General features: G+C 53.5%; 1 protein-coding gene across 4 annotated transcripts; it reads left to right on the forward strand.

Moving 5' to 3' along the window:
- Nucleotides 1-5,101: 5,101 nt before the first annotated feature.
- On the forward strand, nucleotides 5,102-22,086 carry Ccdc102a (coiled-coil domain containing 102A). 4 transcript variants are annotated; one of them, XM_052166865.1, is made up of 9 exons: nucleotides 5,102-5,210; nucleotides 9,359-10,083; nucleotides 11,488-11,714; nucleotides 13,954-14,062; nucleotides 15,382-15,498; nucleotides 16,026-16,235; nucleotides 17,781-17,951; nucleotides 18,697-18,800; nucleotides 21,237-22,086. In XM_052166865.1, the coding sequence occupies exons 2-9, from the start codon at nucleotides 9,502-9,504 to the stop codon at nucleotides 21,361-21,363; spliced, it is 1,647 nt and encodes a 548-aa protein (XP_052022825.1). In that variant the 5' UTR covers nucleotides 5,102-5,210; nucleotides 9,359-9,501; the 3' UTR covers nucleotides 21,364-22,086. The 4 variants fall into 4 exon arrangements, with proteins under 4 accessions (XP_052022825.1, XP_052022826.1, XP_052022827.1 ...); XM_052166866.1 differs by lacking the exon at nucleotides 5,102-5,210 and adding an exon at nucleotides 5,681-5,848; XM_052166867.1 differs by lacking the exon at nucleotides 5,102-5,210 and adding an exon at nucleotides 7,163-7,560.
- Nucleotides 22,087-27,852: the final 5,766 nt, after the last annotated feature.

Consider the following 27,852-nt stretch of genomic DNA (forward strand, 5'->3'; position numbering starts at 1 on the left):
CTTTAGCCAGAAGTCCCACAAGCCTATCCTATAATACCAGCTACTAGCTCTCTACTGAGCCCTAAAGAGAAAGAGGAAGTGATTTAGAGTCCGGGAGCCTACCCAAATTCCCTGCGGGAAACCATAACTCGAGAACATGCCCTTCTGCTCCCGGGGTAGTGGGGTTGTGGAGTCAGAGACGCAGGGAAAGGAAGGAAGCCCAGGTCCCAGCAGTCTTCCTGCCCTTGACCACTCTCTAAGTCTTCCTGCCCTCTACCACTCTCTACGGTGGCAGTGGCATCTTCAGAGCCAGCTCAGCACAGCTCACAGTGGGTGTAAGGGACTCAGAGGGAAAGGGGGCTCCACCCCAGATGCCATCAAAGGTTTTGCAGGGCCCTGTACAATTGTGTAAACTCCTTGGCCAGACTCCCACTGGGTGACTTAGATAAGCATTTGCCCTTTTCCTGTGTTGTTTTTTTTTCCCCCTGGCTATTGTCTTGTGTGGTGCTTGGCCTCAACCTCAGGGCCTTGTGCATGCCCCGGTAAGCATCTGCACACTGAGCCACACCCCTAGCTCCCACACACCCATGCTTCAGTTGACTTTGACCATAATAACCAGACATTCACCTCACGACCTTTCATAGCAGGGGTCTCCTGGCTGCCTCAGGACTGAATTGTGGTGAGCAGCACTGAAGGCCTAGGCAGAGCTCTGATCCCCAGGCCCCAGAGCCTCCGTTTCCTACCTCACAGATGCTTCCTCAGCTTGAGATGCTGCTAGTCACCCCTGCCTACAGCCTTGGAACTCACCTTCGGACAGTCACGCTCAGAAGCCAGATCAGTAGCGTCCTCATTCCCTTGGAGAAGAGGTCATTGCCATCTTTTGACAAGGGTCTCCCCACTTCAGGGGAGGGGAGTCTGTGAAGGACCATGGGCATGAGTAGACATTAGAACAGGGGACTAATACGGGGGGGGGGGACTCATCTACCCTCCAAATCCTCCCCAGTCATGATGGCAATTTGAAGCCTCCAATGAGAGACAAAACATCTTCAGCCTCTCAGTTCTGACCTGCTGTGCTGCTGGTCTGGGCCAGTTCCCCTTCCTGAAGCCATCTGTCAGTCACCATACTGATACAGCACTTGCTGGGGGACATGCAGTCAGGACAGCACACCCCAGGCCAGGAGTTCTGCGCTCTCGCAATCCTTCTGGTGTAGCTGGAATTACTTCGGTGCCTGTCAGGCTTTCGTCTCTTTCTAACCCAGTCTTACTTTCCCACCCCACTTCCCCCACCCCACCCCACCCTCCACCCCCACCCATTCTTTATTCTTATTAAAAACAAGTTACCTGAGCTGAGTTTGCAGACCCAGCCCAGCAAGCCCGGGGATTCAGAAGGAGTCCACAGGAGGCCCTTCAGTTCAAGGCTAGCCTCAGATACACAGTGAGATCTTGTTTCAAAAACCAAAAACAACAACAAAAAACTTAATTTTTTATTGTGGTAACATGTATTGTGGTAATATGTATATAACACAAATTTTACTCTCTTAACCATTTATAGGTATTGAGTCCAGCAACATGAAGTACATACACACACACACACACTGCTGTGCAACCTTCACTACTGTCTATCACCACACCTCTTTGATTTTCCCAAACATAACATCTCTCTGACCAGACCCAAGAGCGCGGCAACCACTCTTCCTATTTGTCTTTATCAGTGCAACTACTGTAGTGAACACGTATAACCAGGGTCGTGTATTGTGTGTGTCCTTCTGACCGGCTGATTCCACAATGCACACCCTCAAGAGTCAGTGATGTTATACATAGGTCGAAAAGTCCTTCCGGATGATGTAATGTCATGCCCCTGTAATCCCAGCAATTGGGAAGTCGGGGCAGGAGGACCAAGAGTTCAAGATCATCCTTAGCTACAGGTCAAGTCTGAGGTCAACCTGCAGTACATGAGACCTTACCTCAAACAAACAGCAGAATCTGTTTCCTGCCCTCAGGAGAGAAAAGAGGCAGGATCGAATGTTCCAAGCCAGCCTGTGCTACATAACCTTGTCTCATGAGGAAGGGGGTGGGGAAGGTCCTTTTAAAATGTTTAAAAATATTCCACTGTGTATATATACCACCTGTTTCCTATCCATTCACCTGTTGATAAGGAGGGGTTCCTGCAACCTCTTTAATTCTGTTCATAGCCCCAAAGTGCATGGGTGTACAAGCCACCTTTTTTGACTAATTTCTGGCTAAATTTTATTTTGTTTTGCTGAGATAGGGTCTTAACTGTAACCCTTTGGCTGGACTAGAACTCACCATGTAAACTAAACTGGCCTTCAACTCGGAGACTTGCCTGCCTCTGCTTCCTGGGTGTTGGGACTAAAGGCATATGCCACTACATCACATCTAGCTAAATTTTTAATAGTGTTGCTTTATTCGAATGCTATTCATTTTATAATTTTTCCTATTTCCAGCACCTTATTCACGGATCTCCTATTTACTCTAGTAATAGGAAGCATTGCCTTGAAATACACTTACATTATAAAAAGCAAAAAGTGCCAATGTGGTCTGGAGAGATGGCTCAACCAATGATTAAGAGAACTGACTGTTATTCCAGAGGATCTGGGAGAACACACAGCAGCTCACACTTGTCTGTTACTCAAAGATGTGACACCCTCACACAGACATAATATCTTCAGGCAAAACACCAATAGACATAAAATAAATGAATAAATAATTTGAAATGCTAATGTGTTGATGTTAATGGTAACAGCAGGGATATAAAGTGACATACTAACACAGGCCACACTCACTCTCCAGTGTCTTGAGTCTGAAGACAAAACCCCTTGCCTGTCCACAGATGAGGGAGGCTAAAACCAGATTAGCATCTCACTAGAGGTGTCTGGAGAAGGGACAGTGGTCAAACTTGAGAGACACAGGCTCTGCCACTTCCCAGAGTGACTTTAAGAATGGGTTTCTGATATTCCCTGGGCTCATCATGACATGGTGGTAATGATGCCCAGTATACAGAGTAATGGAGTCCAGTATTCAGAGTAATGACGCCCAGTATACAGAGTAGCTGCACAGCTAGGTAACTTAAGGGATTGGTCTAGCCTGTGGCCAGCATGTACTGAGTTCCATGAGTGAGGGGCTCACCTCATCTACCCTATGCAAAACACACACACACACACACACACACACACACACACACACACACACACTTCCTCTCCAAAGAGAGAGGGCTCAGTTGCAATGAAGTCTAGTCAGAGGCTAAGGAGACCATCAGTCAGACCTTTATCACCTTCCCACAAGCTCCAAACACTAGGGAAAGCACTCTGAGATCTTGGTTCAGAGCTGTCACTGCTGGCGCATCCCTTCTCCCTGGGACATCTCACTGCTGTGAGATCCCATTTGAGCCAAAACCAATCTAAACTTTCAGTTCCCCAGGTCTAGAAGGAAGTTGGTTTTTTTGTTTTGTTTTGTTTTGTTTTTTTGGGTTTTTTCATTTTTCTGTCTTGTCGTGAATTCTCAATGTGTGAATCTCACAAACTCCCCCCCATACACGAAGCAGAGGACAGCCACTGGAGCATCTGCAGGCTAGGAATCTGTAGATACTAACCAAAGTGCAAGCATTCCCACCCAAACTGGTCCTCTGTCAAGTATAGCAGCTCCCAAGTATCCACCACCACGCACTATCTGCCCAGCACATCAACTGACAAGTGAAACTGTAGAAAACTTGCAAAATCTGTGGGATTTCACGAAGTTGGTGGAGGCGAGGCAGAGAAGGCAGCAGAAGACCACAGAGAAGGCTGTCTGGGGGAAGTGCACGACATCAAAAAGATGTACTGAGTTCTCAGAATACTCGATGGGGGTGTGGGGGGTGGGGCAGGAGAGCAGCGCTGAAGAGGTGGCTCAGTGGTTAAGAGCACTTGGTGCTATTTCAGAGGGCCCCAGTTTGGTTCCCAGCGCTTACAGGGTGACTCACAGCTATCACTAACTTCAGTTTCAAGGGATCTGAGCCCGTCTTCTGACCTCGGAAGCCACCAGATACACACATGATCCCCTTGAAGGGGTGGGGGAGGTCAAAGTGATCCTTGCTTTTGAGGAAACCCTAGCTTGTTTGGTTGCTTGTTTGTTTTATTTATTTTTGTAAGACAGGGTTTTTCTACTCTAGCTCTGGCTTTCCTGGAATTCACTATGTAGGTAGACCAGACTGGCCTCAAACTCAGAGATCTGCCTGCCTGCCTCTGCCTCCCATGCTGGGATTAGAGGTCCCGAGTGTTGGGATTAAAGGTGTGCACCACCATATCCAGCTAACTCCGGTATTTTGGTATTTTTGTAAAACAAAACACTCTCATACAGCAAATCAATAGGAAAGATGCTACAGCTCAATTTCGTGAGAGAGAAAAAAAAATCTTCAACACTCAATATGTGATTCGCTTTCCCCAAACCACATGCTCGTGACCGTAATTAGAGTTAAAATTCTTAACCAAGAGATATATGATTCATTGGTCTTCATAACCTTTATCTTTTCTGGACCCAACCCAGCCTAGCTGCCCACACGTTTTTTGTGACTTTTGGTCCTGTCTGCAAGACAGACCACGCAGCAGGATGTGATGGGAAGATACCATCTTGATCTTCTTCTTCCCTGAGGAGACTACAGATACCCTATCCCAAGAAGAGAGATAGTGCCCCAAGGGGTGTGTACAAGAAGGTCAGAGGGCTCTGCCAGCCACCACCGCACACCAGAGGGAAAAACTCCCCAGTGGGAGTAGGTCCCCATCATGCTCCTTTATAGGCCTGAAGTCGCTTTGTACAAATAAGGGAAACTGAGGCCCAGTGAGGACATGAACTCTAGCCCAGGTCTAGTCGGTGTCAGCGCTAGCAGTGGGAGTAATGCAGTTAACCAAAGTTTGGACTTGGTGAAGCTACACGTGGGTCGTGGTGCCCACTCCTGTCGCGGGGCACCTAGACAGTGGTTGGCGGGAAAGCCGAGGTCGCGGATCCTGCCTACGCGACCCCATGCTTGAGCGGGCCAGCGGGGGTCCGGCAACCTGGCCCCAGCCCGTCTCAGACCGCGCCCCACGCGGGGCCCCCGCCCGCTCCCCTTCCCCTCCCCTGGCAGGAGGAGGAGACTCGGCGGCCCTCCCCCGGCCTCCCGACGGCCGCCGCAGCCAGCCCCGCGCCCGCTCCACCCAGAGCTGCAGCTCGGACGTCCGGAATCCCGGCCCCGGCCCGAGGTGAGTGGGGACGGCGGGGCGCGAGGCCATCGCGGCCGGGGACTCGCTGCGGTCCCGGAGCCTCTCACGCGAGGGAAAAACTTTGCAGCGAGGGACAGGAGCCCGGGCGGCGCCTGCCGCACCCCAAACTTGAGCCCAACTTTTTAGTCCACTTTTGGAGTCCCCCGGCTCGTCTCCATCCCGGTGGAAGCCGGGTCCCGTGGCGGGACAGTGGGGGAGGGGGCTCCCTTGGAATGCCCGCAGGGTCGGGGGGGGGGGCGGTAAGCAGGCGGGGGCGGAATGTGGAACTCTCCCGGGGGACCCAACGTGGTCACCATGGCGAGTGCCGGACGGACGGGTGGCACTGGCCAATCGGAGCACGGCTTTACGCCCAGACCCGTTGTGCTGCCAATGGAAACCAGGCGGTGGGGTGGGCGGGACCGCGCCTTGCAGGACCGGACCCCCGCTCCCCCTCCAGCCACTAGGGGGAGCGGGGCTGGTGGCCCGCGAAGGGGCTACTAAGTAGGGACTAAGGCTGTACTGGGCCCTAGAAAGCCGAAGACTTAATTTCGGGAAGGAATGCGGGCAAGTGGGGCAAGGGCTTGATGCTAGGAGAAGGGAGGGGCCTCAGCAGCCCACTGTCCTGGAAGTGCCGAGGGGTAAGCACTCTTCCTTATCCTGCGACTTCAGTTTGTGTAAGTGAATGTCCCTTATTCCGGATTCCTGAGCTTTTGTAGGAGTATAAGCGGTTCTTATAGGCACAGAGTCTACCCACCTGCTGGGAGGAACTAAGAATCTTGTTGGTGCCTCTCAGTTCGATACTTCGGGAAACTGATGTCCGGAAAGGCCAGGGACTGCACACGCCACATGATGTGTAATAGCAAAGCTAGGGTTAATGTCTGGTCTATACGAATGTGCGATGCCAAGAGTTGCTGAGAGTGCTGGGGCTGGCGTAGGTGCCCACGAGGGCTTCCACTTTCCCCTTATCCAAGTTTGTTTGCGGGCCTAGTATCTGAAGATGTCTCTAGTAGGCGCTCCCAGGGGCATGGTGCTCTTCAGGTAGTCAGGACCCAGCCACAAGCTCTGTTCTAGGATAGAAACCCAGCTTTCCTCCCTCCCTCCCTTCCTCCCTCCCTCCCTCCCTCCCTCCCTCCCTCCCTCCTCCGTTTCTTTCCTGGAGGTCCAGCAGCTGTAAGCTGGGCTCTCTCAGTATCCATGGTCAGAGGGACAGACAGCCCACAGTCTGCGGGCTGACCAGCCTTGGGCCCTGCACTTATCCAATCAGGCAGTCCCCTTGTGGTTTCCTGCTGGGCTCTAATCCCTGTCCGCAGCTAGGCCTGTGGCCCTGGCCTTACCCCAGAGTCCACCTGAAAGATTCCAAGAGGATATGGAAGGATTCTGAACTGTGGAGGTCCTGGGTTTCCCCATTCCCTCTGCTGGTCCCTATCCAGGTCTTAGTGCTTCTCATTCCTCTCTGTGGATACTGAGAGAACCAACCAAACATCCAGGGCAGAAGACGAAGTTGAATATCTCCTCCCTCTCCCCATCAGAGAGTTCCTCAGGCAAGAAAGAGCTCAGACACCTACCTGTATCAGCGCCTGGCCGAAAACCGACTTCTGATTTTTAGGATGACACAACTCTCCCAAGCTCTGTCTGGTCACAGGAGGACCCCCTAATGGGTGCTTTATCCATCTCCCATAGGCCCAGGAAACATTCACACAACATCTACTTCTGCTTAGCCCTGTTCAAATAGCTAACAAGATCAAGAGGCCTTTGAGAGCTTCATAGACTGCTCACTCCCCAAAGCGGAGGTTCACAGCCTCGCTAACACTGCAGCAGCCCTTTAATACACTTCCTCGTGCTGTGGTGACCACCAGCCATAAAATTATTTGTGTTGTTACTTCATAGCTAATTTTGCTACTGTTATGAACCATAATGTAAATATCTGATATGCAGGATATCTGATTTGTGACACCCCCCCAATAGGGTCGTGACCCACAGGTTAAGAACTGCTGTTCCAAAACAAGGAGGTCCTGGTGTTTAGGAAAACTAGCACAAAGTATCCAGAGGTTAGGGAAGTTTTCTCAAGCGAGGGGATGTGGAAAGTCCGTCTTGCAGGGTGTGCAAGAGTTTATAGATAGAGAAGAAAGGGAGATGTTCCCAATGAGTCTGTGAACAAAAGAAGACGTTGGTCACTTCCAATGGGCAGCACAGAATCTGTGGCTGAAATGAGCGTCCACGGTCAAAGCATCCTTGTTTCCGGGAACAGGAGTGACATGGTTGTGGCTGGGGTTCAGGAGATCTGAGACCTGCAGCTCAGATGCAAGGGTCCAGCTCTGCATCCTCCATCCCGCCAGCCGACTTTAAGCAGGTACTATCCGCAGGGCCCGTCTTACAAGCTGCAAGCGGCACACACGTCCCTATTGAGTGGAAGGCTATGCTATAAGAGAGGCCATTAGCCAGGTATGGCTGGCTGTGGGATGGGACAGGGCATCTCAGGCATTTCCTAGTAGTGGCACCTGAGTTAGAAGGATGGCCTGGCTTTCAGGAAGGATGAAGACAGAAAAGAACTCTGGGTCTGTGGGGGCTGCTCCCACCCTGAGCTGTTCCTTGGAGTGCAATGGCAGCATTGTGGTAAATCGGGAGCCCACCTCCCTATAATGTCACCAAACAAAGAAGGCACTGAACCTGGGGAGGAAGAGACAGGTGACTGGCAGCTGGGCCCTGCCTGCCAATCCATAGCACGAGGCATCAGTCAGGCCTGTGTGTACCCAGATTACCAAAGCTGCTTGAGTGTCTCCAAGGCTGTTATGTGAGTAGGGTGGGAATGGGGAGGTGTTGCTAGGCAGAGGCCAGCTGCACTGGGGTCTGCACAGGTGTGCTTGTGGGGGAGGGGTGGATGCGCCTCACCTCTTCCCCCATGCATGTGCATACCTGTCCTGGGCCTGAGGAGAGAGGCAGAGGTGTTCCCAGCCTTCCTGGCCTACTGTTCCTACTTTTCTCCCCCCAACTCTGCAACCTAGACTGGCCAGGGCTGACTTTGGAGGCCTCAACCTGGAAGCTATTAGGGGCCTGGATAATGTCTGCCCTGCTCCTGTTTCATGGGCTTAGACTTTCTAGAAGGAGCCAGTTGGAGTCCTCTCTTAAGCCAAGCAGAAGACTTTGCCAGGCCTGGCAACTCCAAGCTGACAGACATGGCAGCAGCCCCGGCTGCCACACTTCTGCAGGGCTGTGGAGAGGCCTGCCTTCAGGACTGGTACTTGGGCTTCCTGCCAACCCCCACTCTTCTCCTCTCCCCTGCAGATGCTAGTACTGTTTCTGTTAGGGCTGTTCTGGTGGAACTGGGCCAGGAAAATGGGGAAGGAGGTGTGTGTGTGTGTGTGTGTGTTCAGAGTTCTCTTAGGAGTGTCTGTTGAGGGGCCCATTAGTGTGCTGGTGCGTGTTTACAAGTATATCTCTCTATCTTGTACCCATAGGTCCATCTCTGACTGTATGTGTCATTTATCCCTGTTTTGTGTGGATGAGATTGCTTGTATGCTCCCAGATGGGTCTGTGTGTGCAGAAATGTCTAGATGCTTGTGGGCGCCAAGGCTACCAACTCATACACGGGCCGAGACACTGAGTCAGAGAGGACAGACACACTGCTTGTTAGGAAGTAGAGCCTGGGTCGACGTGGTTGGCTGGTGACTGCCTACCCAAGCATCTTTGGGGTTGAGATATGTATGGCGCTGTAAGTAATGAGGGTGGTGCGGGCTCAGGACTCGTTGGTGGCTTTGCTGAGAGGGAATGGGGAGCCTGAGGAGCTTGAGGTCGCACTGTGTTACTTGAATACTCACATGCCCCAAACATGGACTTGTGAAATGTAGAGTCTCTGCTGCGTCCCTGCCAGACATCCTGGCCCATAGAACTGTTAATTGTTAATTGAGGGAGGGTCCAGGTGGAGAAGCAGAAGCCCAGAAAGGCCCAGTGGCGCAACATAGGGAAGGTTTGAGGGGCGCTGGAACCAGGGCTGAAGGTCCCTATTGGACTCCTTGGGGTCACCCTGGAACACACACCTCCTTCTGCTTCCGCCAGTACTGCCCCCCCTTCCTCCCATGAGCACGCTCAGGGCTGATTCGGGTGACTGTTGGTAGTGGGTACTGCCCAATAATGGTCCTGTTCTTCCGCAGGTCTGAAGAGGCATCCCAGAGAATCCTAGAGAGCAGTGGGGCGAGGCGTCCGTCACACGCAGTGTTATCATGTAGGTCTCTGCCCCACGCGTAGTCCTTGAGCCTAGCCGCAAGTTCGCACCCAGGGCTAGCCCAGCCTCACTATGAGCCACGGTCCGAGCCCGCGGCTGGCTGAGTCCCCGCAGCTGTCCAAGAGCAGTCTGCTTACCATCCTGGGCAGCCCGTCCCCGGAGCGCATGGGCCCGGCCGACTCGCTGCCACCCACGCCGCCTAGCGGCACGCCGTCACCAGGACCGCCACCCGCACTACCCTTGACTGCCCCGGCTCTGCTGGCCGACGGCGACTGGGAGAGCCGCGAGGAGCTGCGGCTGCGGGAGCTGGAGGAGGCGCGCGCGCGAGCCTTGCAGATGGAGAAGACCATGCGCTGGTGGTCGGACTGCACGGCGAACTGGCGCGAGAAGTGGAGCAAGGTGCGCGCCGAGCGCAACCGTGCGCGGGAAGAGGTGCGCCAGCTGCGCCAGCGCCTGGAGACGCTCACCAAGGAGTTGGCGGGCGCGCGCCGCGAGCGCCAGGAGGCCCAGGGCGAGTGCGAGGCGCGCGGCCGCGAGCTGGCCCGGCTGCGGGGAGCGCGCGGTGCCGCGGACAAGACACACGACGGCCCTGAGCCCGAACGCGAGCACGAGCCGGTGCGCGACATTGGGGCGGAGAGACCGTCTAGCAGCCAGGTGCGCCTTGCTACCCGGCTTGAAAGAAGGCTGCCATTCGGGCCAGCGTTGAACAGGGGACCAGATGGGAGGGAGCAGTGAAAATAGCTAGTAAGGATCTGGTTTCCAGGGAGGTGCCGGTCAGCCCCGTGTCCAAGTAGGAGCTGGGGCAGGTAAAGATCACTTTGCTTTGGAGATTCCCAAGTTCAACCCACCCACACACACACACAAACACACACACACACCACCAAGCACAGGAGAGATCTGTGGACTTGGCTTAGATTAGTGACAGAGCTGATTGCTCACTCTTTCATCCTGAAGCGATGTGGTCCCTGAGTCAGGCCCTTGGGCTGGGTGGCAGAAAAACACACACACCCCCCAAATTAGTTAAGCTGGGATTGAGTGGGGACATACAAATTAGTTGTAGGAAGGGCCAGAATCCATAATCCGTGGTCATTGCAGAAGCCCAGAGGCTGGGGGCCTGCTGAGCCTGGGCAGTGGTGGTAGCTGTCCCCATCACTCAGGGCCTACAGACACATTATCTCCTACAGCAGACCCTGAGACACACGGAGGTTCAGAACTGAGCTTTGTGCTGGTTTCGCCGGCTGCTAGGTTTGTACCGCGGTGGTGAATGCTAACACTATAGTTGGTCAGATTGACAGGTACAAGGGCAGACCTCACAGGCAAGGCTTTGGTCCCAGAAGACTAGACCCCAGCAATGGGACTCTGAGCTGCTCCTCTCCTCTAGCCTAGCCCACTCTCTCTGGCCTGGTGTTTGGAGACATTTTTTCTAACCTAACTATCAGGGCCTCATGCTCTCTCTCTCTGCCCTCTTGTTTGGTGGTCATCACAGCCCTTCCCCCCCCCCCCCCCCCCCCCGCCCCAGAGTCCCCAGGGACAATTTAGAGTCCCGGGTCTGCAGTCTGAGTTCACACACCAGCTCAGGTGTGACCCTCCTTTCTGGTATTTCCATCGATCCCAGGTGGCAGCCAGAGTGCCCCACAGGACCATCTGAGGTCAGGAGGATGGGAAGTCAGTCTTCCACAAGTCCTCAGAGCCTCCAGCCTCCCCGTGCCCAGGTTTGCCCTTGAATTGGAATCCTAAGCCTTGGTGGGAATTCTTGCTTCACTAGTTCTAACTAGTGCACCCAGTGTTTGCATACTTGGGGTCAGGGACCCTCCTGGGGAATGTTCCAGGATAACAGGAAACCCTGGTAGCTGGCAGGGTTCTTCCAGGATGTGAAGGCGGAGGCCCAGAGAAGGAGAATGAAGTGAACCACAAAAGACAAAACCGGGGCCAGGAGGCACTGTGTCCCCCGCCTCAGGTCACTTAGCAAGTTCATTCCAGAGCAGGGCTTCAGATAGCCATGCTAGTGGCCAGAGCAAAGGCCCTGGGGCAGGCAGTCCGTTACCTTGGTCCCCACAGGAGCTGGACCTGGTAGAGAACCTGCTGAAGAGCAGACCGGAGGAGCCCGAGGGCTGCTGGGAAACCTGCAGTGTGGCAGCCGGGGCCCCTCGGGCCAGCTCGGGGCGCCAGGATCGCAACCGCCTGCCCTGGGAGGACTCAGCCAGTACGGAGGAGGATGCCTCCAAGTTGACTGCCTTGCGGCTACGGCTGGATGAATCCCAGAAGGTACTCCTCAAGGAGCGAGAGTAAGTTATGGCTGGGGGTGGAGGTGGGGGTGGGGGGCCAGTGCTGGACACCCCCAGAATCCCACGTGATAACATATGAAAGCTGTTGGCGCACAACCGCAGGTTTTACTCACCTCAGGGTGTTTTTTTTTTTGCTTTGGTCTTTTCGGTCATTTTTCTCTACACCCCTCCCACCCCTCCCCCCCCCCGCACCCCCACCCCTACAGCCTCCCACTGCATGACTGAACCCAGAGCGTGGTGGTTGCTAGGGAAGTACGCTGTCTACCATTGAGCTAAATTCCACACCCCACAGATTTTAGAATAGTGAACCTGCTACGGTCTTTTTCATTTTTTAATAAAGATTTTTAATTTTATGTGTGTGAGTGATGTGGGTGTATATATCTGTCTGTCCTTCCATCAGTGTCCATCTTTCTGTCTATGTGTGTATGTTTGTGTGTGTGTGTGTGTGTGTCTATCCATCCATCCTTCTGTCTGTGTATGTATGTTTGTGTCTGTGTGTGTCTGTCTGTCTGCCCTTCCATCAGTGTATGTGTGTGTGTGTCCATCCATCCTTCTGTCTATGTGTGTATGTTTGTGTCTGTGTATGTATGTTTGTGTGTGTGTGTATGTACCATGTGAGTGTCTGGCACCCATGCCTTGTGGAAGAGGGTATTGGATCCCCTGGAACTGAATTACAGATGTTTGTAAACTGCCCATTTTGGATTCTGGGAACCCTGGGTCTACCGTAAGAGCAGCAAGTACTATTTTTTTTTGACACCACTGAGCCATCTCTCAGTCCCCATCCTTTTGATTTTAAAGTCGGGCCTCGGTCCACGAACCCATGCTGACCGTGAGCTCACTGTGTAGCCTATGGTGACCTCGAGCTCACTTCTGGTGACAGAGAGGGTAGCAGGCTCAGAGAAAGCAGGGATGGAGCAGGAGTTGGGAAGTTTAGGGTTAAAGGAGTTGTGTTTGGCACAGCCAAGTCAACAGTTTGTGAGCAGGTGGGTCTGGCGGTCCAGACAAGTCTGGGTGAGAGGTGAAAAGGCAGGGGTCATGAACAGGTGGCCTTTTGTTTTGTTTTGTTTTGGTTTGGTTTGGTTTGGTTTTGGTGGGGTTTTTTTTGTTTTGTTTTGTTTTGTTTTTTGTTTTTTATTTCTTTTTTTTTTTTTTTAATTTTGATTTGGTTTTTTTGAAACAGGGTTTCTCTGTGTAGCCCTGGCTGTCCTGGAACTCACTCTGTAGACCAGGCTGACCTTGAACTCAGAAATCCGCCTGCCTCTGCTTCCAAGAATGCTGGGATTACAGGCATACGCCACCACCGCCCGGCTAACAGGTGGCCTTGAAAGCTAGGAATGTAAGAACCAGAGACAGGGATGGGCAAGGAAAAGGTTATGGGGTCCTGGTCCTGTCAAGTTCAGAGACTGGCGAGAGGAAGGGCCTGTGAAAGGAAAGGGGAGCCATTTGTAGGGGAAAGGAACTGAGATGGACTGTTTAACAGGAGAGCGGGAGGCCAGACTAAGACTTGATGGACAGATGGATTTAGAACATGGAGGCTGTAGGGACTTTGGTGAGGGCGATTAGAGGGTCTGGTCTAATGATGTTCACGAATAGTCTACAGCTCTGGTGTCTAGGAAATAAGATGATATACTTGGTTCACGTGTATGATTTTACTTAAAAAAATCACATCAGGACTTGGGAAGAAGCTCAATGACAGAGTGCTTGCCTATCATGAATAAAGTCCTGGTTCCATGGGACAGGGGAGGAAAGGGAGGGAGGAAGAAGGTGTACGTCTGATGCCAGTTGGACTAGTGCTTCTGTGGGTGTCATTGCATCATTCCCTAAGGAAAGCCAAAGGGACCAGTGGCCAGCAGAAGCCGAGGAGAGGATGACATAGATGCTTCCTGACCACGTCCCCTGCCCACACCTCATCTTGGACCTCTAGTCACAGAACATGGGAAAACACGGTTTAGTGTTTAAACAACTAGGGTGGTGGTGGCACACGCCTGTAATCCCAGCACTCTGGGAGGCAGAGGCAGGTGGATTTCTGAGTTCGAGGCTAGCCTGGTCTACAGAGTGAGTTCCAGGATAGCCAGGGCTACACAGAGAAACCCTGTCTCGAAAAAAACCAAATCTAAAAAAATTAAAAAAAAAAAAAAACAACAACCAACCAAGTCAAGCTAATATACTCCCTGAAATATAAAGTCAAGACAAAAGAAGTCTAATAAAGTCTGTGTGCTTGCCCCTCCCCACTCCCCAGGGATAAGCTGGCTCTGAGCAAGAACATTGAGAAGCTGGAGGGGGAGCTTAGCCAATGGAAGATCAAATACGAGGAGCTGAGCAAGACCAAGCAGGAGATGCTCCAGCAGGTAAGGCTGGGGCTGAGGGGTGGGGCTTCCTGGTGTGGGTGGAGTTCCAGCCTAGGGCACAGGTTAGGATGGAATTCACTCACTCAGCCGTACCCAGGACAGGCGGGTAATGGTAGCCCTGCAGGTAAGATCTGTGAGCTATGAAGGCAGCAAAACAGCATGAAGGAGACGGGGTGGAGGCCAAGGAGAGCCTCTGTAAGATGACGTATGAGCAGGGGTCTGGTGGGTCGCACCTGTAATCCCCACCCAGCCCTTGGGAGGCTGAGACTGGAGGATTGCCTTGAGTTCAAGGCCAACAGAGTGACACCCTGACTCAACATCTCTCCTCCACTCCCTACATGATGTTGTTTGAATCAAGACCTGGAGGGACTAGATGAAGTCATTCTTGAGCATATAGACTGGGGTGCTCACAGAAGCAGTCTTGGAATAGGCAGACACGGTCTGTGCTGGACACGGAGAAGGTAGTGTGGCTGGAGAATCCTGCCAGAGGGAGGATCAAGGGGCTAAATTTCAGAGGGTTTGTGACCAGAACAGAAGTGTCAGATGTGACATTCAGTGTGCAGCAAGTGAAACTGACGCCTCTTGGCAGTCAAAGGAGCTGCAAACTCACAATCACATCTCGGTCATGAGGTGCTCAAAGCAGGCTATTCTTCCTCTTGTACAGATTGGTTATGGCCACCAGGGGGCGCAACCATCCTGGGAAAGCCTTGCTGGATCCTCTGAGTTCACAGAGGTCAAAGACCAGAGACTTGCCCAGACCGGATCTTCCCTGGGAATCTCTTCAAGTTCATAAAGAGTCCCAGAACCCCTGCCTACCTACTTGAATCTCCCTTCTTCTTTTGGGGTTTGGGAACCTGGCCCCACACTAATCAGACTGCCAGTTATAGCTTCTGGACGGACACTTAACAGTACCGACGTGCAGCTGAGCTGAAAATGCTCGTGTCTGGCTTCCTTGCATAGTATTGTCTGAGAGGCTCACTGTGTGTTTGTGTGGCCCGGCAGCTTGGGAGAAGTGCCCAGCAGTTCTGATGTCCGGACATACACATTGGTGTTGGGAGCTGTGGGGAAGGCAGACAAGCTCTCTGCCCTCTGGGTATGCAGTCTGTGGGCAGTGGGGAGAGGCCAGGCGGATGGACGGAGCAAGATGCCGAAGGATTTTATAAGAGCATAGGAGTTGCGTGCTGCGAGGCACCAAGAGCTCTCGGAGTGATCAGCCTACTCTTGAGTCTTCATTACCTTGACTGATGCTCACCTCTATTTACCGCCTCCGGGATCTATCCTGATGGTTCTCATGACCGGGCCGGGTGATGTTCTTACAGCTCAGCATCCTAAAGGAGACGCACCAAGATGAATTGGGCCGCATGTCGGAAGACCTGGAGGATGAGCTGGGTGCGCGCTCTAGCATGGACCGCAAGATGGCTGAGCTGAGGGGTGAGGTCAGTGGTGGGCAGGATGGAGGGGTGGGCGATGCTCAGGGGTTCAACTGAGCAGTCAGTAGTCACAGGACAAAAGTCCCAGGGGGCTGGAGAGATGGCTCAGTGGTTAAGAGCACTGACTGCTCTTCCAAAGGTCCTGAGTTCAAATTCCAGCAACCACATAGTGGCTCACAACGATCTCCTAATGAGATCTGACTCCCTTTTCTGGAGTGTCTGAAGACAACTACAGTGTGCTTACATATAATAAATAAATCTTTAAAAAAAAATAAGTCCCAGCTGTGCTGTGAGGGACCATCCACACCCCAGGGGCCTTGCCTGCAGGAGGCACCCCCTTTCCCACACAAAACCCAGAAGCGCCCCCACATCCTGCACACCGTGGAAAAAAATAAAAGCCCAGCGTAATTATAGCAGCTGCAGCTGGATCTGCTTCCTGGTGCCATTTTTGGCTTCAGGGGGGGGGGGTTGCATCTAGCTTCTCTCTCCACTCCTGTCCCCGAGGAGCCTCAGTGCCTCCCTCAATGTTGCAGATGGAAAGGCTCCAGGCGGAGAACGCAGCGGAGTGGGGCCGCAGAGAGAGGCTGGAGACGGAGAAGCTGGGCCTCGAACGGGAGAACAAGAAGCTGCGGGCACAGGTCGGAGACCTGGAGGAGTCCCTGGCCCGCAGACGGCGGCAGAACGCCAGTGCCCTGGACTGTGACCTGAGGGCCAGCCAGGCTGCTCTTTTTGAGAAGAACAAGGTGGGACAGACCGTCGGCTGATCAGCACACTGTTGTGTGACCCTGCATGTGTGTGGATAACCGCAGTATAGGCTGAGTCTCCCCATCCCCAAACCAGACACCCAAAAGGCTCCCCAAACCCCCAGCTTTGAGCATCTGCACGATGCCTTAAAAAGAGCAGACAATTTCACACCTACGTGTGGTCGGTACCAATCAAAATGTGAAGGCAGAAAAAATGCTGAAGAAAATTGCCCTCGAGCCCTGGTGACATATGCATTAAACTAGTGGATTCTAGGTTTAGATCCAGGGCTGTCCCTGGTCCCAAGAGACCTCATGAAGTATGTGTAATACCCCAAAAGTCCAAAAACTGGAATCTAGGCTGAAGATAAAGGTTGGTAGGGTACCTGCCAATCATGCACAAAGCCCTGCCTGGGTCCCCTCTCCTGCACCACGTAACATAGTGTGATGTCTCACACCTATAGCCCCAGCGCTCGGAAGGTAGAGGCAGGAGGATCAGAAGTTCAAGTCATCCTTGGCTACAGAGAGAACTGAATGCCAGCCTGGGCTACAGGAGACTTTTTTTTTTCAGTTATTATAAACCAAAGTATTTGAGCCTAGGCACTTCAGATAAAAGATACTCAACCTGTAACTGCATTTTTAAGCTCCTGTGAGATACAGCAGTTGAGAATTCTCCTAGCTCCATATGCTGAACACCTAATGTGTGATCCTGGCAGCGAGGAGCAGACAGGTGTGTCTACCTGCTCCATGAATGAAGGTTTAAAGGAACGGAGGGCTGTCTCCATCACATGGTCAGGCCTGGTCCTGAAAAGGCTTCCCTGGGGGGAGGGGGAGGGGGCGACAGCGACTTGGAGCTGAGGTCTGCCAGAGACACAGAAGTTAACTGACACTGCCGGTAAGCGGACCTTCCAAAGGGTAGAGCGAGAACAGGGGAGTCCCAGAAGAAATGAGGACTCTGTCCGGGTAGGTGTGACAAGGGGACCCAGGCAGACAATGCAGGAGCCATGCCTGCAGTGTGCCAGCAGGGGTGAGGCAGGAAGCTGCCAGGTGGCAGGACCAGAGGGTGGGAGGCTATCGCAGTTACCAAGGCTACCAGGGATGCTAGACAATGGACCCCGCTGGAGTTGGCGGAGGAGAAAGGTGGATTAAACAGGACCAATGAGCCCTTCAGTGGGAACTGAGGCACCCCAGAGTGGGGTGGCCAACTCTTTTTACCTCTGCTCCTATCCCATGCCACACTCCCCAAGCTAGCTCATGCCACATGCTTGTCACTAAGACTGTAGACCTCATCGCTTCCCCAAATCCTGACCTGAAGTTCCACCACAGCCCACTAGACACCCTCCCGGCTCGGCACGCAGGGGGAGCCACTGAGTCACACACCCAGCCTTCTCACCTCACTGGGTGGCACTGCCAGCCTCCAGTTGATCACTAAGCCTTAGCACTCAGACCCGTCCCAGCAAGCGGGGCATCCCTTCAGAGGAGACACGAGGCCCCACGGGCCTCCCTGGGCGAGCATGTGGCCCTGAGCGAGCCTTCCCAACCCTGCAGGAGCTGGCGGATCTGAAGCACATGCACGGCAAGCTCAAGAAGCAGTTCCAAGAGAAGGTGGCCGAGCTGGCACACGCCAGCCGGCGCGTGGAGCAGCACGAGACGGAGGTCAAGAAGCTGCGGCTGCGGGTGGAAGAACTCAAGAAAGAGCTGGCCCAGGCCGAGGATGAGGCAAGTCCCAACCGGCCTGAGAGGCAAGGGCCGTGCGCTCACCTGAGCTCCGCTGTGCTGGGCCTGAGAGGATTGGGCCGCGCGCTCACGTGAGCTCCGCTGTGCTGGGGGCCTGGCACGTGAGACAGGAAGTGAGGGCAGCTGGAGGGAAAGGAAAGTGGATGGTTGAGCTGAGTGAATGAGCCGGTGAGGTGAATGGCGGTGTGAATGGTTAGGTCGAAGGCAGGAGGACTCCCCTGTGCACAGAGGACTAACTACATGGAGAGCAGAGTGGATGAATGCGGTAGAGGAACAGGGGTCCAGTGGATGATGGGTAAGCACACAGATTGGTGACTGGATGGTTCAGTGGACAGGGAAGGGAGGGAATCCGATGACAAACAGGTAAGAATGGGTGCAAGGCTATGTGGCCGGGCATTTGGGTGGGTTCTGGGTAGAATGCTACATGCTGCCAGGCGGTGGTGGCGCATGCCTGTAATCCCAGGACTCTGGGAGGCAGGGGCAGGCAGGCGGAGGTCAGCATGGTCTAAAGAGTGAGTTCCAGGACAGCCAGGGCTATCGAGAAACCCTGTCTCGAAAAAACTAAATCCAAAAAGAGAATGCTGCTTGCTGGGTAGATCTGGAGGCTGGTGGCCTGCAAGGATGGAGATCAGAATGGAAGTGGTCCTAGGGCAGGGCCTCAGGCACAAGAGCTGGATCAGACAGGGAAAGTGGCTGAGCCTCATGGTCTCTGTCCTTCTCACCCTAGCTGGACGAGGCCCACAACCAGGCCCGGAAGCTGCAGCGGTCGCTGGACGAGCAGACGGAACAGAGCGAGAACCTACAGGTGCAGCTGGAGCACCTGCAGTCCAGGTAGGCAAGGATGCTCTGCTGGGGACTGGGGGAGGGGTGGGGGAGGGGCATCCTACTTGCGCACACAGGGTGAGGGCCAGAACCCTCAAGAGAGCCTGAGGGGGGAGACCAAGAAGGAAGAACTCTTGGGGCGAGAATCCTGTCCCCTCCAAACAGGAAGGGCCAGGGCCAGGGCCAGGAAGCTGGAGGGGAGCGGCTGCAGGAAGACAGCCCAGCTGCGGGCTCTGGAATTGTCTCCTTCAGCTGGGCGGGCTAGTGGTGGTGTGAGATCGTGAAGGCCTGCCAAGGAGGCCGGGCTCTGGGCAGGGCTAGTGATGTTGGGAATCCTTGGCAAGAAAGAACTATCAGCCGGGCATGGTGGCGCACACCTATAATCCCAGCACTTGGGAGGCAGAGGCAAGCGAATTTCTGAGTTCGAGGCCAGCCTGGTCTACAGAGTGAGTTCCGGGACAGCCAGGGCTACACAGAGAAACCCTGTCTCGAAAAACCAAAAAGAAAAAAAAAAAGAAAAAGAAAAAGAAACAGAACCATCCTCCCGGGTTTTGGGGATGGGTAACCCCAGGGACAACGGGAATATGGAAGGCTGAAGGGTGGGAAATGACAAGTCCCTCAGCTATGGCTGGACCCCTCAGCCCATGAAGGAAGTGGAGAGGCGCTTAGATCCACCCTCGTGGTACACCGCCACCTCTCCTGTCGCCGTCCCACTGCTTGGCTCTAAATTCTGTCTCCTCCATGCTCTTCCCACTTCCAAGACCACCTGGACGAGGCAGAGCCATCCAGAGTCGTAGCTGGGAAGCCCCAGCACGGGGCCAGCGTGGCTCCGCCCATGCCTGCCTTCTAGCCTGTGGGTGGAGGGACCCAGGCCTGCAGCTAGACTTTTTGCATTGGTGGAAAGGCTGGGTGACGTTAGGACACTGAACTCTCCTGGGTCAGCTCCCCCATCTGTAAAATGGAGCTCAGCCACTGTGAGAGTGAAGAGAGCTTATTGAATCTTTAAAAGGCACTTGAACCAACAGACGCCATGAAATCGTCTGCGCTGGTCTGGGGATCTAGCTTAGTAACTTGTGGCAAATATTCCAAGACCCAGATTTGATCCCCCCCGGCACCGTAAAAACTCAAGAGATAGAGGCAGATCACAAGTTCAAGGTCACCCTCTGCTACATAAGGGAATTGGAGACTAGCCTGGGCTTCCTGAGAATTGTTTGGATAGACCTAGACTAACAAATGCTGAGCTACCATTTGCATTAAGTGGCCACGCCCATTGTCTTTCTTGGGAGGGGACAAGTGTGGGCTAGATACTGTGTCATGAGCCTGCTGCGAGGCTGAGAAGCAGGGTGATCTTTTCCCTCAGGACTGGGAAGACAAGGGAAAACCCTTCCATAGCTGCCCAATAGTGGGTGGCCTGGTGGGATCTCCTGGTTATCAGCAACGGGTTTATTGAGCATCTACTTAGTGCTACTGTGTGCTGAGAGCTTGTGGTTAGGATGGGCTTTGGAGCCAGGCCTCATGGTTGTGTGGCATAATCAATGGGGGGGGGGTGGTCTCAGTTTCCCCATAGCCTAAGTGACATCTGAAATCTATACAGGGCCCAGGCACCACGGACCTGAGTCAGGATTATTGCATGCCCAGCTCGGCAAGGTCCAACCCTGTCAATCGATGCCCCCCAGCAGGCCACTACAAGGCAGCACTCACTGAGCCTGGGGCTTTCCAGAAGTCTCAGCCACATTCCTGGGGAGCCATAAACTCCCAAAATGGGCAGCCTGGCTCTGTTTAGCCTCGCCAGCACCTCTGACGAGGGGCGGGGGCAGGGCCACCCAGGATTGCTGCCTCATTTTAGTTTGTAACTTTTCTTGCTTTAATGTTCCGGGACAGGGCACTAAATCACCTTGCAGTAATGGAGCCACGCTCCCGCCCCTCCCTGCCGCGTTAATAATTCATGCCTTCCAGTAAGATGCACAGGGGCACTGCTGCCTTGTAGGGGGCAGTGTGTGTCCTCCACCCCTTCCTCCTCATGTGGGCGAGGTCTGTCTGGCACATTTTGGCTTTGGAAATCGTAATGTGAGGAATTGGGGCTGAGCAGACAGTAGAACGTAGTGTGCCCCGCGTTCTATTCCTTGGCCTTTTGCATCCCTTATGAGGAACCAGACCCATCTTCGTCAGATCCCTGAGTCCGCCATCTACACCAGAGCCTGGCACTGCAGCTCAGAGCACAACCCCCCCTGCGGACTCCTGTCTGAGTGACTTTGGGCAAGTCATTTAACTCCCTTGTGCATCCGTATCCTCGCGTGTAAATTGAGGTGACAATAGTGTTTCCCCTTCTGAACACAGGGACCTCAGAGTACCATGCAGCTCAGGAGGGCATAGCCACCACCAACACAGATGCACTATGATTCCTGCTCTGACCTGTCACCCTCCCCCCTACACTCCCACCCTCAGGCTCCGCAGGCAGCAGCAAAACGCCCCCCTTTTTGGGAAGATTCGTACCCGATTTGGCACCGAGGAAGCCGGAGACGGAGCCAGCGACCTAGATGAGGACGAGGACCTGCAAATCCAGGTGGCCTAGGACATCCAGGGCAGACCAGGACTGGCCCCAAGCACAGATGGCCAACTGAGCATCCACTCAAACCCAACAGCCATCTTCGCTGTCTGTTCCCCCTTGGGTTCCACAGCCCTGCTTCGAACCACTTCCGTCTCTCCCAGGAAGGCAGCCGTTTTACCTACTCACACCCCGTGAAGGGGGAACCTGTTGGATGTGGATATTGTATATATGCCCAGGGTTACTTGAACCCATCCCACAGCCCGGCGCCAGATCTTAAGACCCCACCTGCATAGGACTAAATGCAGAGATGGAACACGGTGAGGGAGGCTTGGTGCTCTGGAAGGAGCTCTTCATAATAAGATACCATGAACTCAGACGTTTGTAATAAATGGACGTCAAGCTCTCCACGCAGAGTTCTGAAAGCGGGGGACACTTGGGAAGGAGGCAAGGGGTGGGGGGGTTGCGTCAGCCTGTACCTAACATTGAACTAGTCCCAGATTGTTGAGGGAATGCGTGAGTGCCGGTGCAGCTGAGGAGTCTGATGTCCAGTCTGTCGGGGAAACAAGGAAATGTGGTACCCGCCTTATCTGGACAAGAAAAGACTTCGGTCCATGGGTTCAAAGCTCTACTCTACCCTTGACTGACTGTGCAACCTCAGGGATATCCCTCCCCTTCTCTGAGCCTCAGGTTTCCCATCTGGAATTTAGTATTCTGTGGCTCACTGGATTAAAAACACTTGGAATGCAAGCCTGACAACCTGGGTTCGATCCTCGGAGCCCGAGTAAAGGTGGACACAGAGAATGAATTCCATAAGGGCCTCTGACCTCCGCAGGTGCACACACACTAGTAATCATAGTAATCAATTTTGTAAATGCAAAATTATGTCTGGAGGTCTATGGTGGGCAGGAATATTTGCTGGCAGGGTGAAGAGCTGATTACAGCAGGATTAGGAGATTGCTGGACAGTTACTCACAGGAGATAGGAAACCGGCTTCTTTGGTTGTTTATTTGGGACAGGGTCTTCTGTAGTGCTGGCTGGCCTGAACCCATAGCACAGACTGGCCTCAGACTCAGTTGTCCTCCCTCAATCTCCCAATACCAGGATTATAAGCATGTCCCACCACACCCACATGGGACCTTTAGTTTGAACATCTAATTTCTAAACTTAATTAGCAGATTTATATAGAATTTGAAGGAGACGGTGATTGGAGACACAGCAGCAGACACATATATTTATTAAAGTTAGACAGGCAGTGGTGGCACATGCCTTTAATCCCAGTACTCTGGCGGCGGAGGTAGGCAGATCTCTGAGTTCAAGGCCAGCCTGATCTACAGGGTGAGTTCTAGGACAACCAGGGCTATACAGAAAACCCTGTCTTGAATCTGCCATACCCCACCCCCATCACCCCCAATTTTTTTTTTCTAAAGTCAAGGGGAATTCAGGAATCCTGCTCTCCTGACAGGTTCTGTAGATGTGAGGATTGCTGCAACAGGCAGGTGGTAGCTTCCTATACTCCTGGGGTGTACGTGATGCTCAGCCTAGCACAAAGAGAAGTTAAAATAAAAAGGTTCCCTGTTGGGCACGGAGAGCCGCAGTAAAGACTTTATCTCTGTCTTATCTCTGGTCAGGAAGGTCCCTGAAGGCTACATTGCTGGGATCCAGAGTGCCGAGGGCCCCAGCTGGAAGCCATAGCCCAGAGCAGGAGTCACCGTCCTCAGCAGGCTTAACTGATAGTGTTGGTGGGGTGTCCGAGGCGCCAGGCTCCTCCTGGGCTCCCAGGTGAAGGAGGAAAGGAAAAAGAAGCCATCCCCACCCCCACCCCACCCTGTACCGGAAAAGCTGTGGGTCGGAGTCAGCCCAGCAGGAAAGGACCCTCTCCTGCCAGGGATTTTTCTTCTTCCTCTCTCAAACAGGAAATGGGCCCAGAAAAGATTGAGAGTGCTGCCCTTTGACCCCCAGGAGCTAGAAGCCAGGCCCCTCACTGACAGCTGCCATTCCCAGACACAGAGCAGAGCCTGGCTCCCCCAGACTCCCTGGCACCTCTAGAGAGATAGTGTGGAGCAGGGGGCCTCCTCAACGGCGTCTGTCTCTCTACCAGGCTGCTCGGAGAGTGTCAGTGGACAGGGGATCTGATCTGGGAAAGGGAAGCCTCAGGAACAAGGCCTGGGGAATGTAGGGGGTGTGGGGTGTGGGGGCTGGGCACTGCTCATAGCTTTTCATGGGTCACTGTTACTTTCAGTGAAAGTCATCCAGGGGTCACGGCGCACAGAAGCATTATCTTTGGCTCGCATGGTGCCTTAAGGAAAATCTTTAATGTGCTGCTAATATTAGTCACGGGAAGTCTGCCCATCAAATGTGGGCTTCCCTCTCCTGAGCCGTCAGCACCTCAGCCACACCGTTCCTGCTCCCATGTGGCTACCTCTGCTCGCAGGAGCTAAGAGGCGGTCTGTACCTCAGGCCCCACCAGCCCCTGCAGCCTTATCTCATGCCGACTTAGGGCAGGGTCCTTTTGAATAGTGAAAGGGGGGGTGGGGGGCGGAGAGAAGGCAGCCAGTGTGAGGTGCAGCCATGCCAAGGACACTTGTCACTTAACGGACCTGGGACGCTGGAAGGGTGACTGCTAAAGCTTTCCCAGGCAGCTCTTCCCAGGCTTTCCTACCAACCAGTGAGACAGGTATACCACTGTCGCTGTCCCACTGATGCCGGAATCCAGGGGCTCAGAGGGAGCCACCACAACCACACGGCTGAGCAGTCGTGGTCTCATCCTGACTCGGGCAGACTCAGGGAAGAGCCTGCCCTCGCTACCCATCCAGGATAAGGAGCCTGTGTTGTTACCCACTTTGTGAATATCCTGTCCTTCTAAGCCAGGCTGAATCCCCACCACCGCCCAGAATTACCCTCCCCAACAGCCCTTCACAGCCTCAGCCTCCCTGTTTTTCTCTTCATGTGGATGGTTGTTGGTCTGGTACCCCTGCCTCACCAACCACAGTGTCCTGGAAGGATGGGAGGAAGGAATGACAGAGGGATAGAGAAAGGATAAACTGAACTCGTGAAGGGTTGCAAGCCTTTAATCCTAGCGGGAGGCAGGCGCAAGCAGACCTATGAGTTCAAAGCAAGCCTGCTTGGCTCAGCGAATTCCTGGAGAGCCAGAGCTACATAGTGAGACCCTATCTTGAAAACTGTGGTGGTGGTGGTGGTGGTGGAGGTGGTGGTGGTGGAGGTGGTGGTGGTGGAGGTGGTGGTGGTGGTGGTGGTGGTGGAGGTGGTGGTGGTGGTGGTGGTGGTGGTGGTGGTGGTGGTGGTGGGTATGATAGAGGAGTGGAGGAAAAATGGAGAACTAGGTAATAGAAAACTGAAGCCTCCGGGCAGTGGTGACCCACGCCTGTAATCCCAGCACTTGGGAGGCAGATGCAGGTAGATTTCTGAGTTCGAGGCCAGCCTGGTTTACAGAGTGAGTTCTAGGACAGCCAGGGCTACACAGAGAAACCTTCTCAAAATAACAAAAAAAAAAAAGAAGAAGAAGAAGAAGAAGGAGAAGAAAGAAGAGGAGGAGGAGGAGAAGGAGGAGGAAGAAGATGAAGAGGAAGAAGAGGAGGAAGAGGAAGAAGAAGGGAAGGAAGGAAGGAAGAAAAGAAGGAAAGAAAGAAGGAAAGAAGAAAGAAAGAAAGAAAGAAAGAAAGGAAGGAAGGAAGGAAGGAAGAAAGAAAGAAAGAAAGAAAGAAAGAAAGAAAGAAAGAAAGAAAGAAAGAAAGAAAGAAAGAAAGAAAGAAAGAAAGAAAGCTGAAGCCAGAACCTGGCCCACCATAGGAAACCTTGGTTTTTTTCGGGGGGGATGGTTGGGGTTTTTTGGGGGGGCGAGGGGGCTATCTTCTGGAGAGAGCAGGCAGCCCAGGGAGAGTGGCTCTGTGTAGCAGCCACCCAGACCCTCAACGGCCCTGATCCAAGGCCTTGGCATTCCCAGACAGGCTGGGCTTGCAACCCCGGTCTGGTTCCTCCTGCACTGTGACTGAGGCCTGGGGACCCCAGAGTCTGCCCTTGCTCTCCAGCCAAGACTTAATTAAGCATTCCCACTGGAACACCCCCAGACTTGCGTGAAGTATGTCTGGCCATCCCACTCTCCCACTGGCTATGCGTCTTCTAATAAGCTCAAGTTTCTCTGGGGAACACACCCACGGGCTGGTCAGGCTCACCTCCTATGAGACCATTGGCCATGCCTTTTTCTGCCTTCCTTCACTGCTCTGCACTGCCCCAAGATCCTAGGGCATAGCCCACCTGGGAGACTGACAGACAGCCACTCCAGCCAATCGTTGTGAAGCATGGGGTGGAGCCTGGAGGCAGAGGTGGCGCCCAGGAGCCAGCTGCAACTCAGCCTGCCGCTCCCACCGCTACCAACAGCAGAAGACTGCGACCTTATCTACTAATTGCAAAGTTGTGAGATGCCAGCTGCCTCCCTGGCCCCAGGGAGGTGCCTCTCAAGGGAGCAGGGGCTCCCTGGAAAGGCCTTCCAGCCCTCCTCCGGTGCACTTGGAGATCTCTGTGGTGCTTAGTTCTCGGAAAGGAGGAGCCTGGAGAGGTGTAAACAGACGCTGCTGGTTCCCAAGAACAGGTCTCCCTCCTCACCCAAGAATTCGCTGTGGCTGTCCCACCGCTGCGTCCACACACCCGGGGACCAGCTCTACCTTGAGTACATCTTCTAAGTGTTCTTAGCACCCTGACACTTAGTCAAGACAGCCCTCCTCCTGGGGGGGTCCCTCTTCCTCCCCCCTCCCCTGCTGACTTCCCAGAGACCATCTCTGAACTTACCTTGTGGCCAGAGTGTCCTTGACACAGGTCAGTCTGGATACTGGATTCCAGACTGAACCACGGGGGTTTGGGAACTGCTGCTTATCTGTAGTCCCTAGCAGGACTGGACTTCAGCCTCTGAGGGGGTCCTGGTCAGCCCCTGCAGAGGAGAGGGGGCCTTTGGGTAAGATGGGAAAACTGAGACCGTAAAGGGGAGGGGCCAGCCAGTGAGTGACAGGTCAGGACTAGGATCCAGGTCTTTCTGAAGCCTGATTCTGAGTAGTTGCTGGTTAACTCGTCGGTGAAGGTGGCAAGGATGAAGGGAGAGAGAGGGCTGAGCTAAGGGTGCCACCACAGCCACCACCAGGCAGAAGGCCTCTGCAGTCCTTTCTCATCCCAAGCCTCTCTCCAGCTTCTCACTTAGGAACGTTGAGTTAGGAGCCTCATCATCTAGAAGCTGAGGTCTAGCAAGGTTATCTCTAACCCTGCAACTCCATCCTGAGAATCACAGATCCTTCCAGTAGCTCCTGATCCTTGGTTTCCTGCGCCTACATTCAATTAACTCAAGGCGTTGAGCTCAACAGTAGAGCACTTGCTCGGCTTGTGGGAGGCCCTGGGGGCCACCCTCAGCACCACAAGGAAGGGGGAGGAGCTAGGGATAGGGGCTCACACCTGTACTGCTGTGCTGACTAAAACACCATGACCAAAGCAGGGTGGGAAGAAAGTCGATTTGGCTTACACTTCCAGGTCACTGTTCATCACTGAAGGAAGTCAGGACAGGAACTCAAGCAGGGCAGGATCCTGGAGGCAGGGGCTGATGCAGAGGCCACGGAGGGGTCCTGCCTACTGGCTTGGCTCCCATGGCTTGCTCAGCCTGCTTTCTTATAAAACCCGGGACCACCACCAGCCCTGGGATGTCCCCACCCACAATGGACTGGGGCCCTCCAATACTGATCACTAAGAAAATGCCTTATAGCTGGATCTTATGGAGACATTTCTTCCACTGAGGCTCCTTCCTCTCTGATGACTCTAGCTTGTGTCAAGTTGACATAAAAGCAGCCAGAAGGGATAAATAGTGGGCAGCTCGGTGTGGGGGTTTCAGCCTGTGATCCCTGTACTCCAGAGCTAGGGCAGAGAGGTCATGCTGAAAATGTAAGACCAGCCTGAGCTACATAATCAGACCCTATATTTAAACAAAAAAAACCACACACACACACAACAAACAACAACCAAAACCACACAGGTATAACCGCACATCTAGACTTGGGTGGCAGAGAAGTTGACCCAATGAGCTCTTAATTCAGTGAGAGACCCTGTCTCAAAAAATAAGATGGAGCTGGGCAGTGGTGGCGCACGCCTTTAATCCCAGCACTTGGGAGGCAGAGGCAGGTGGATTTCTGAGTTCGAGGCCAGCCTGGTCTACAGAGTGAGTTCCAGGACAGCCAGGGCTACACAGAGAAACCCTGTCTCCAAAAACCAAAAAAAAAAAAAAAAAAAAAAGATGGAGCCTGGCAGGGGTAGTGTACACCTTTAATCCCAGCATTCAGGAGGCAGAGGCAGGCGGATATCCAATTTCAAGGCTAGCCTTGTCTACAGAGCAAGTTCCAGGACAGCCACAGTTACACAGAGAATTCCTGTCTCAAATAGAAACAAACAAAAAAGATAGTGATTGAAGATGACACCTCATGTTGATCTTTGGTCTCCATGTACATGACCTTGCTTGCATGTGCG

The sequence above is a fragment of the Apodemus sylvaticus genome, chromosome 21 (genome assembly GCF_947179515.1).
Source record: "Apodemus sylvaticus chromosome 21, mApoSyl1.1, whole genome shotgun sequence".
In the NCBI taxonomy this organism is placed as follows: domain Eukaryota; kingdom Metazoa; phylum Chordata; class Mammalia; order Rodentia; family Muridae; genus Apodemus; species Apodemus sylvaticus.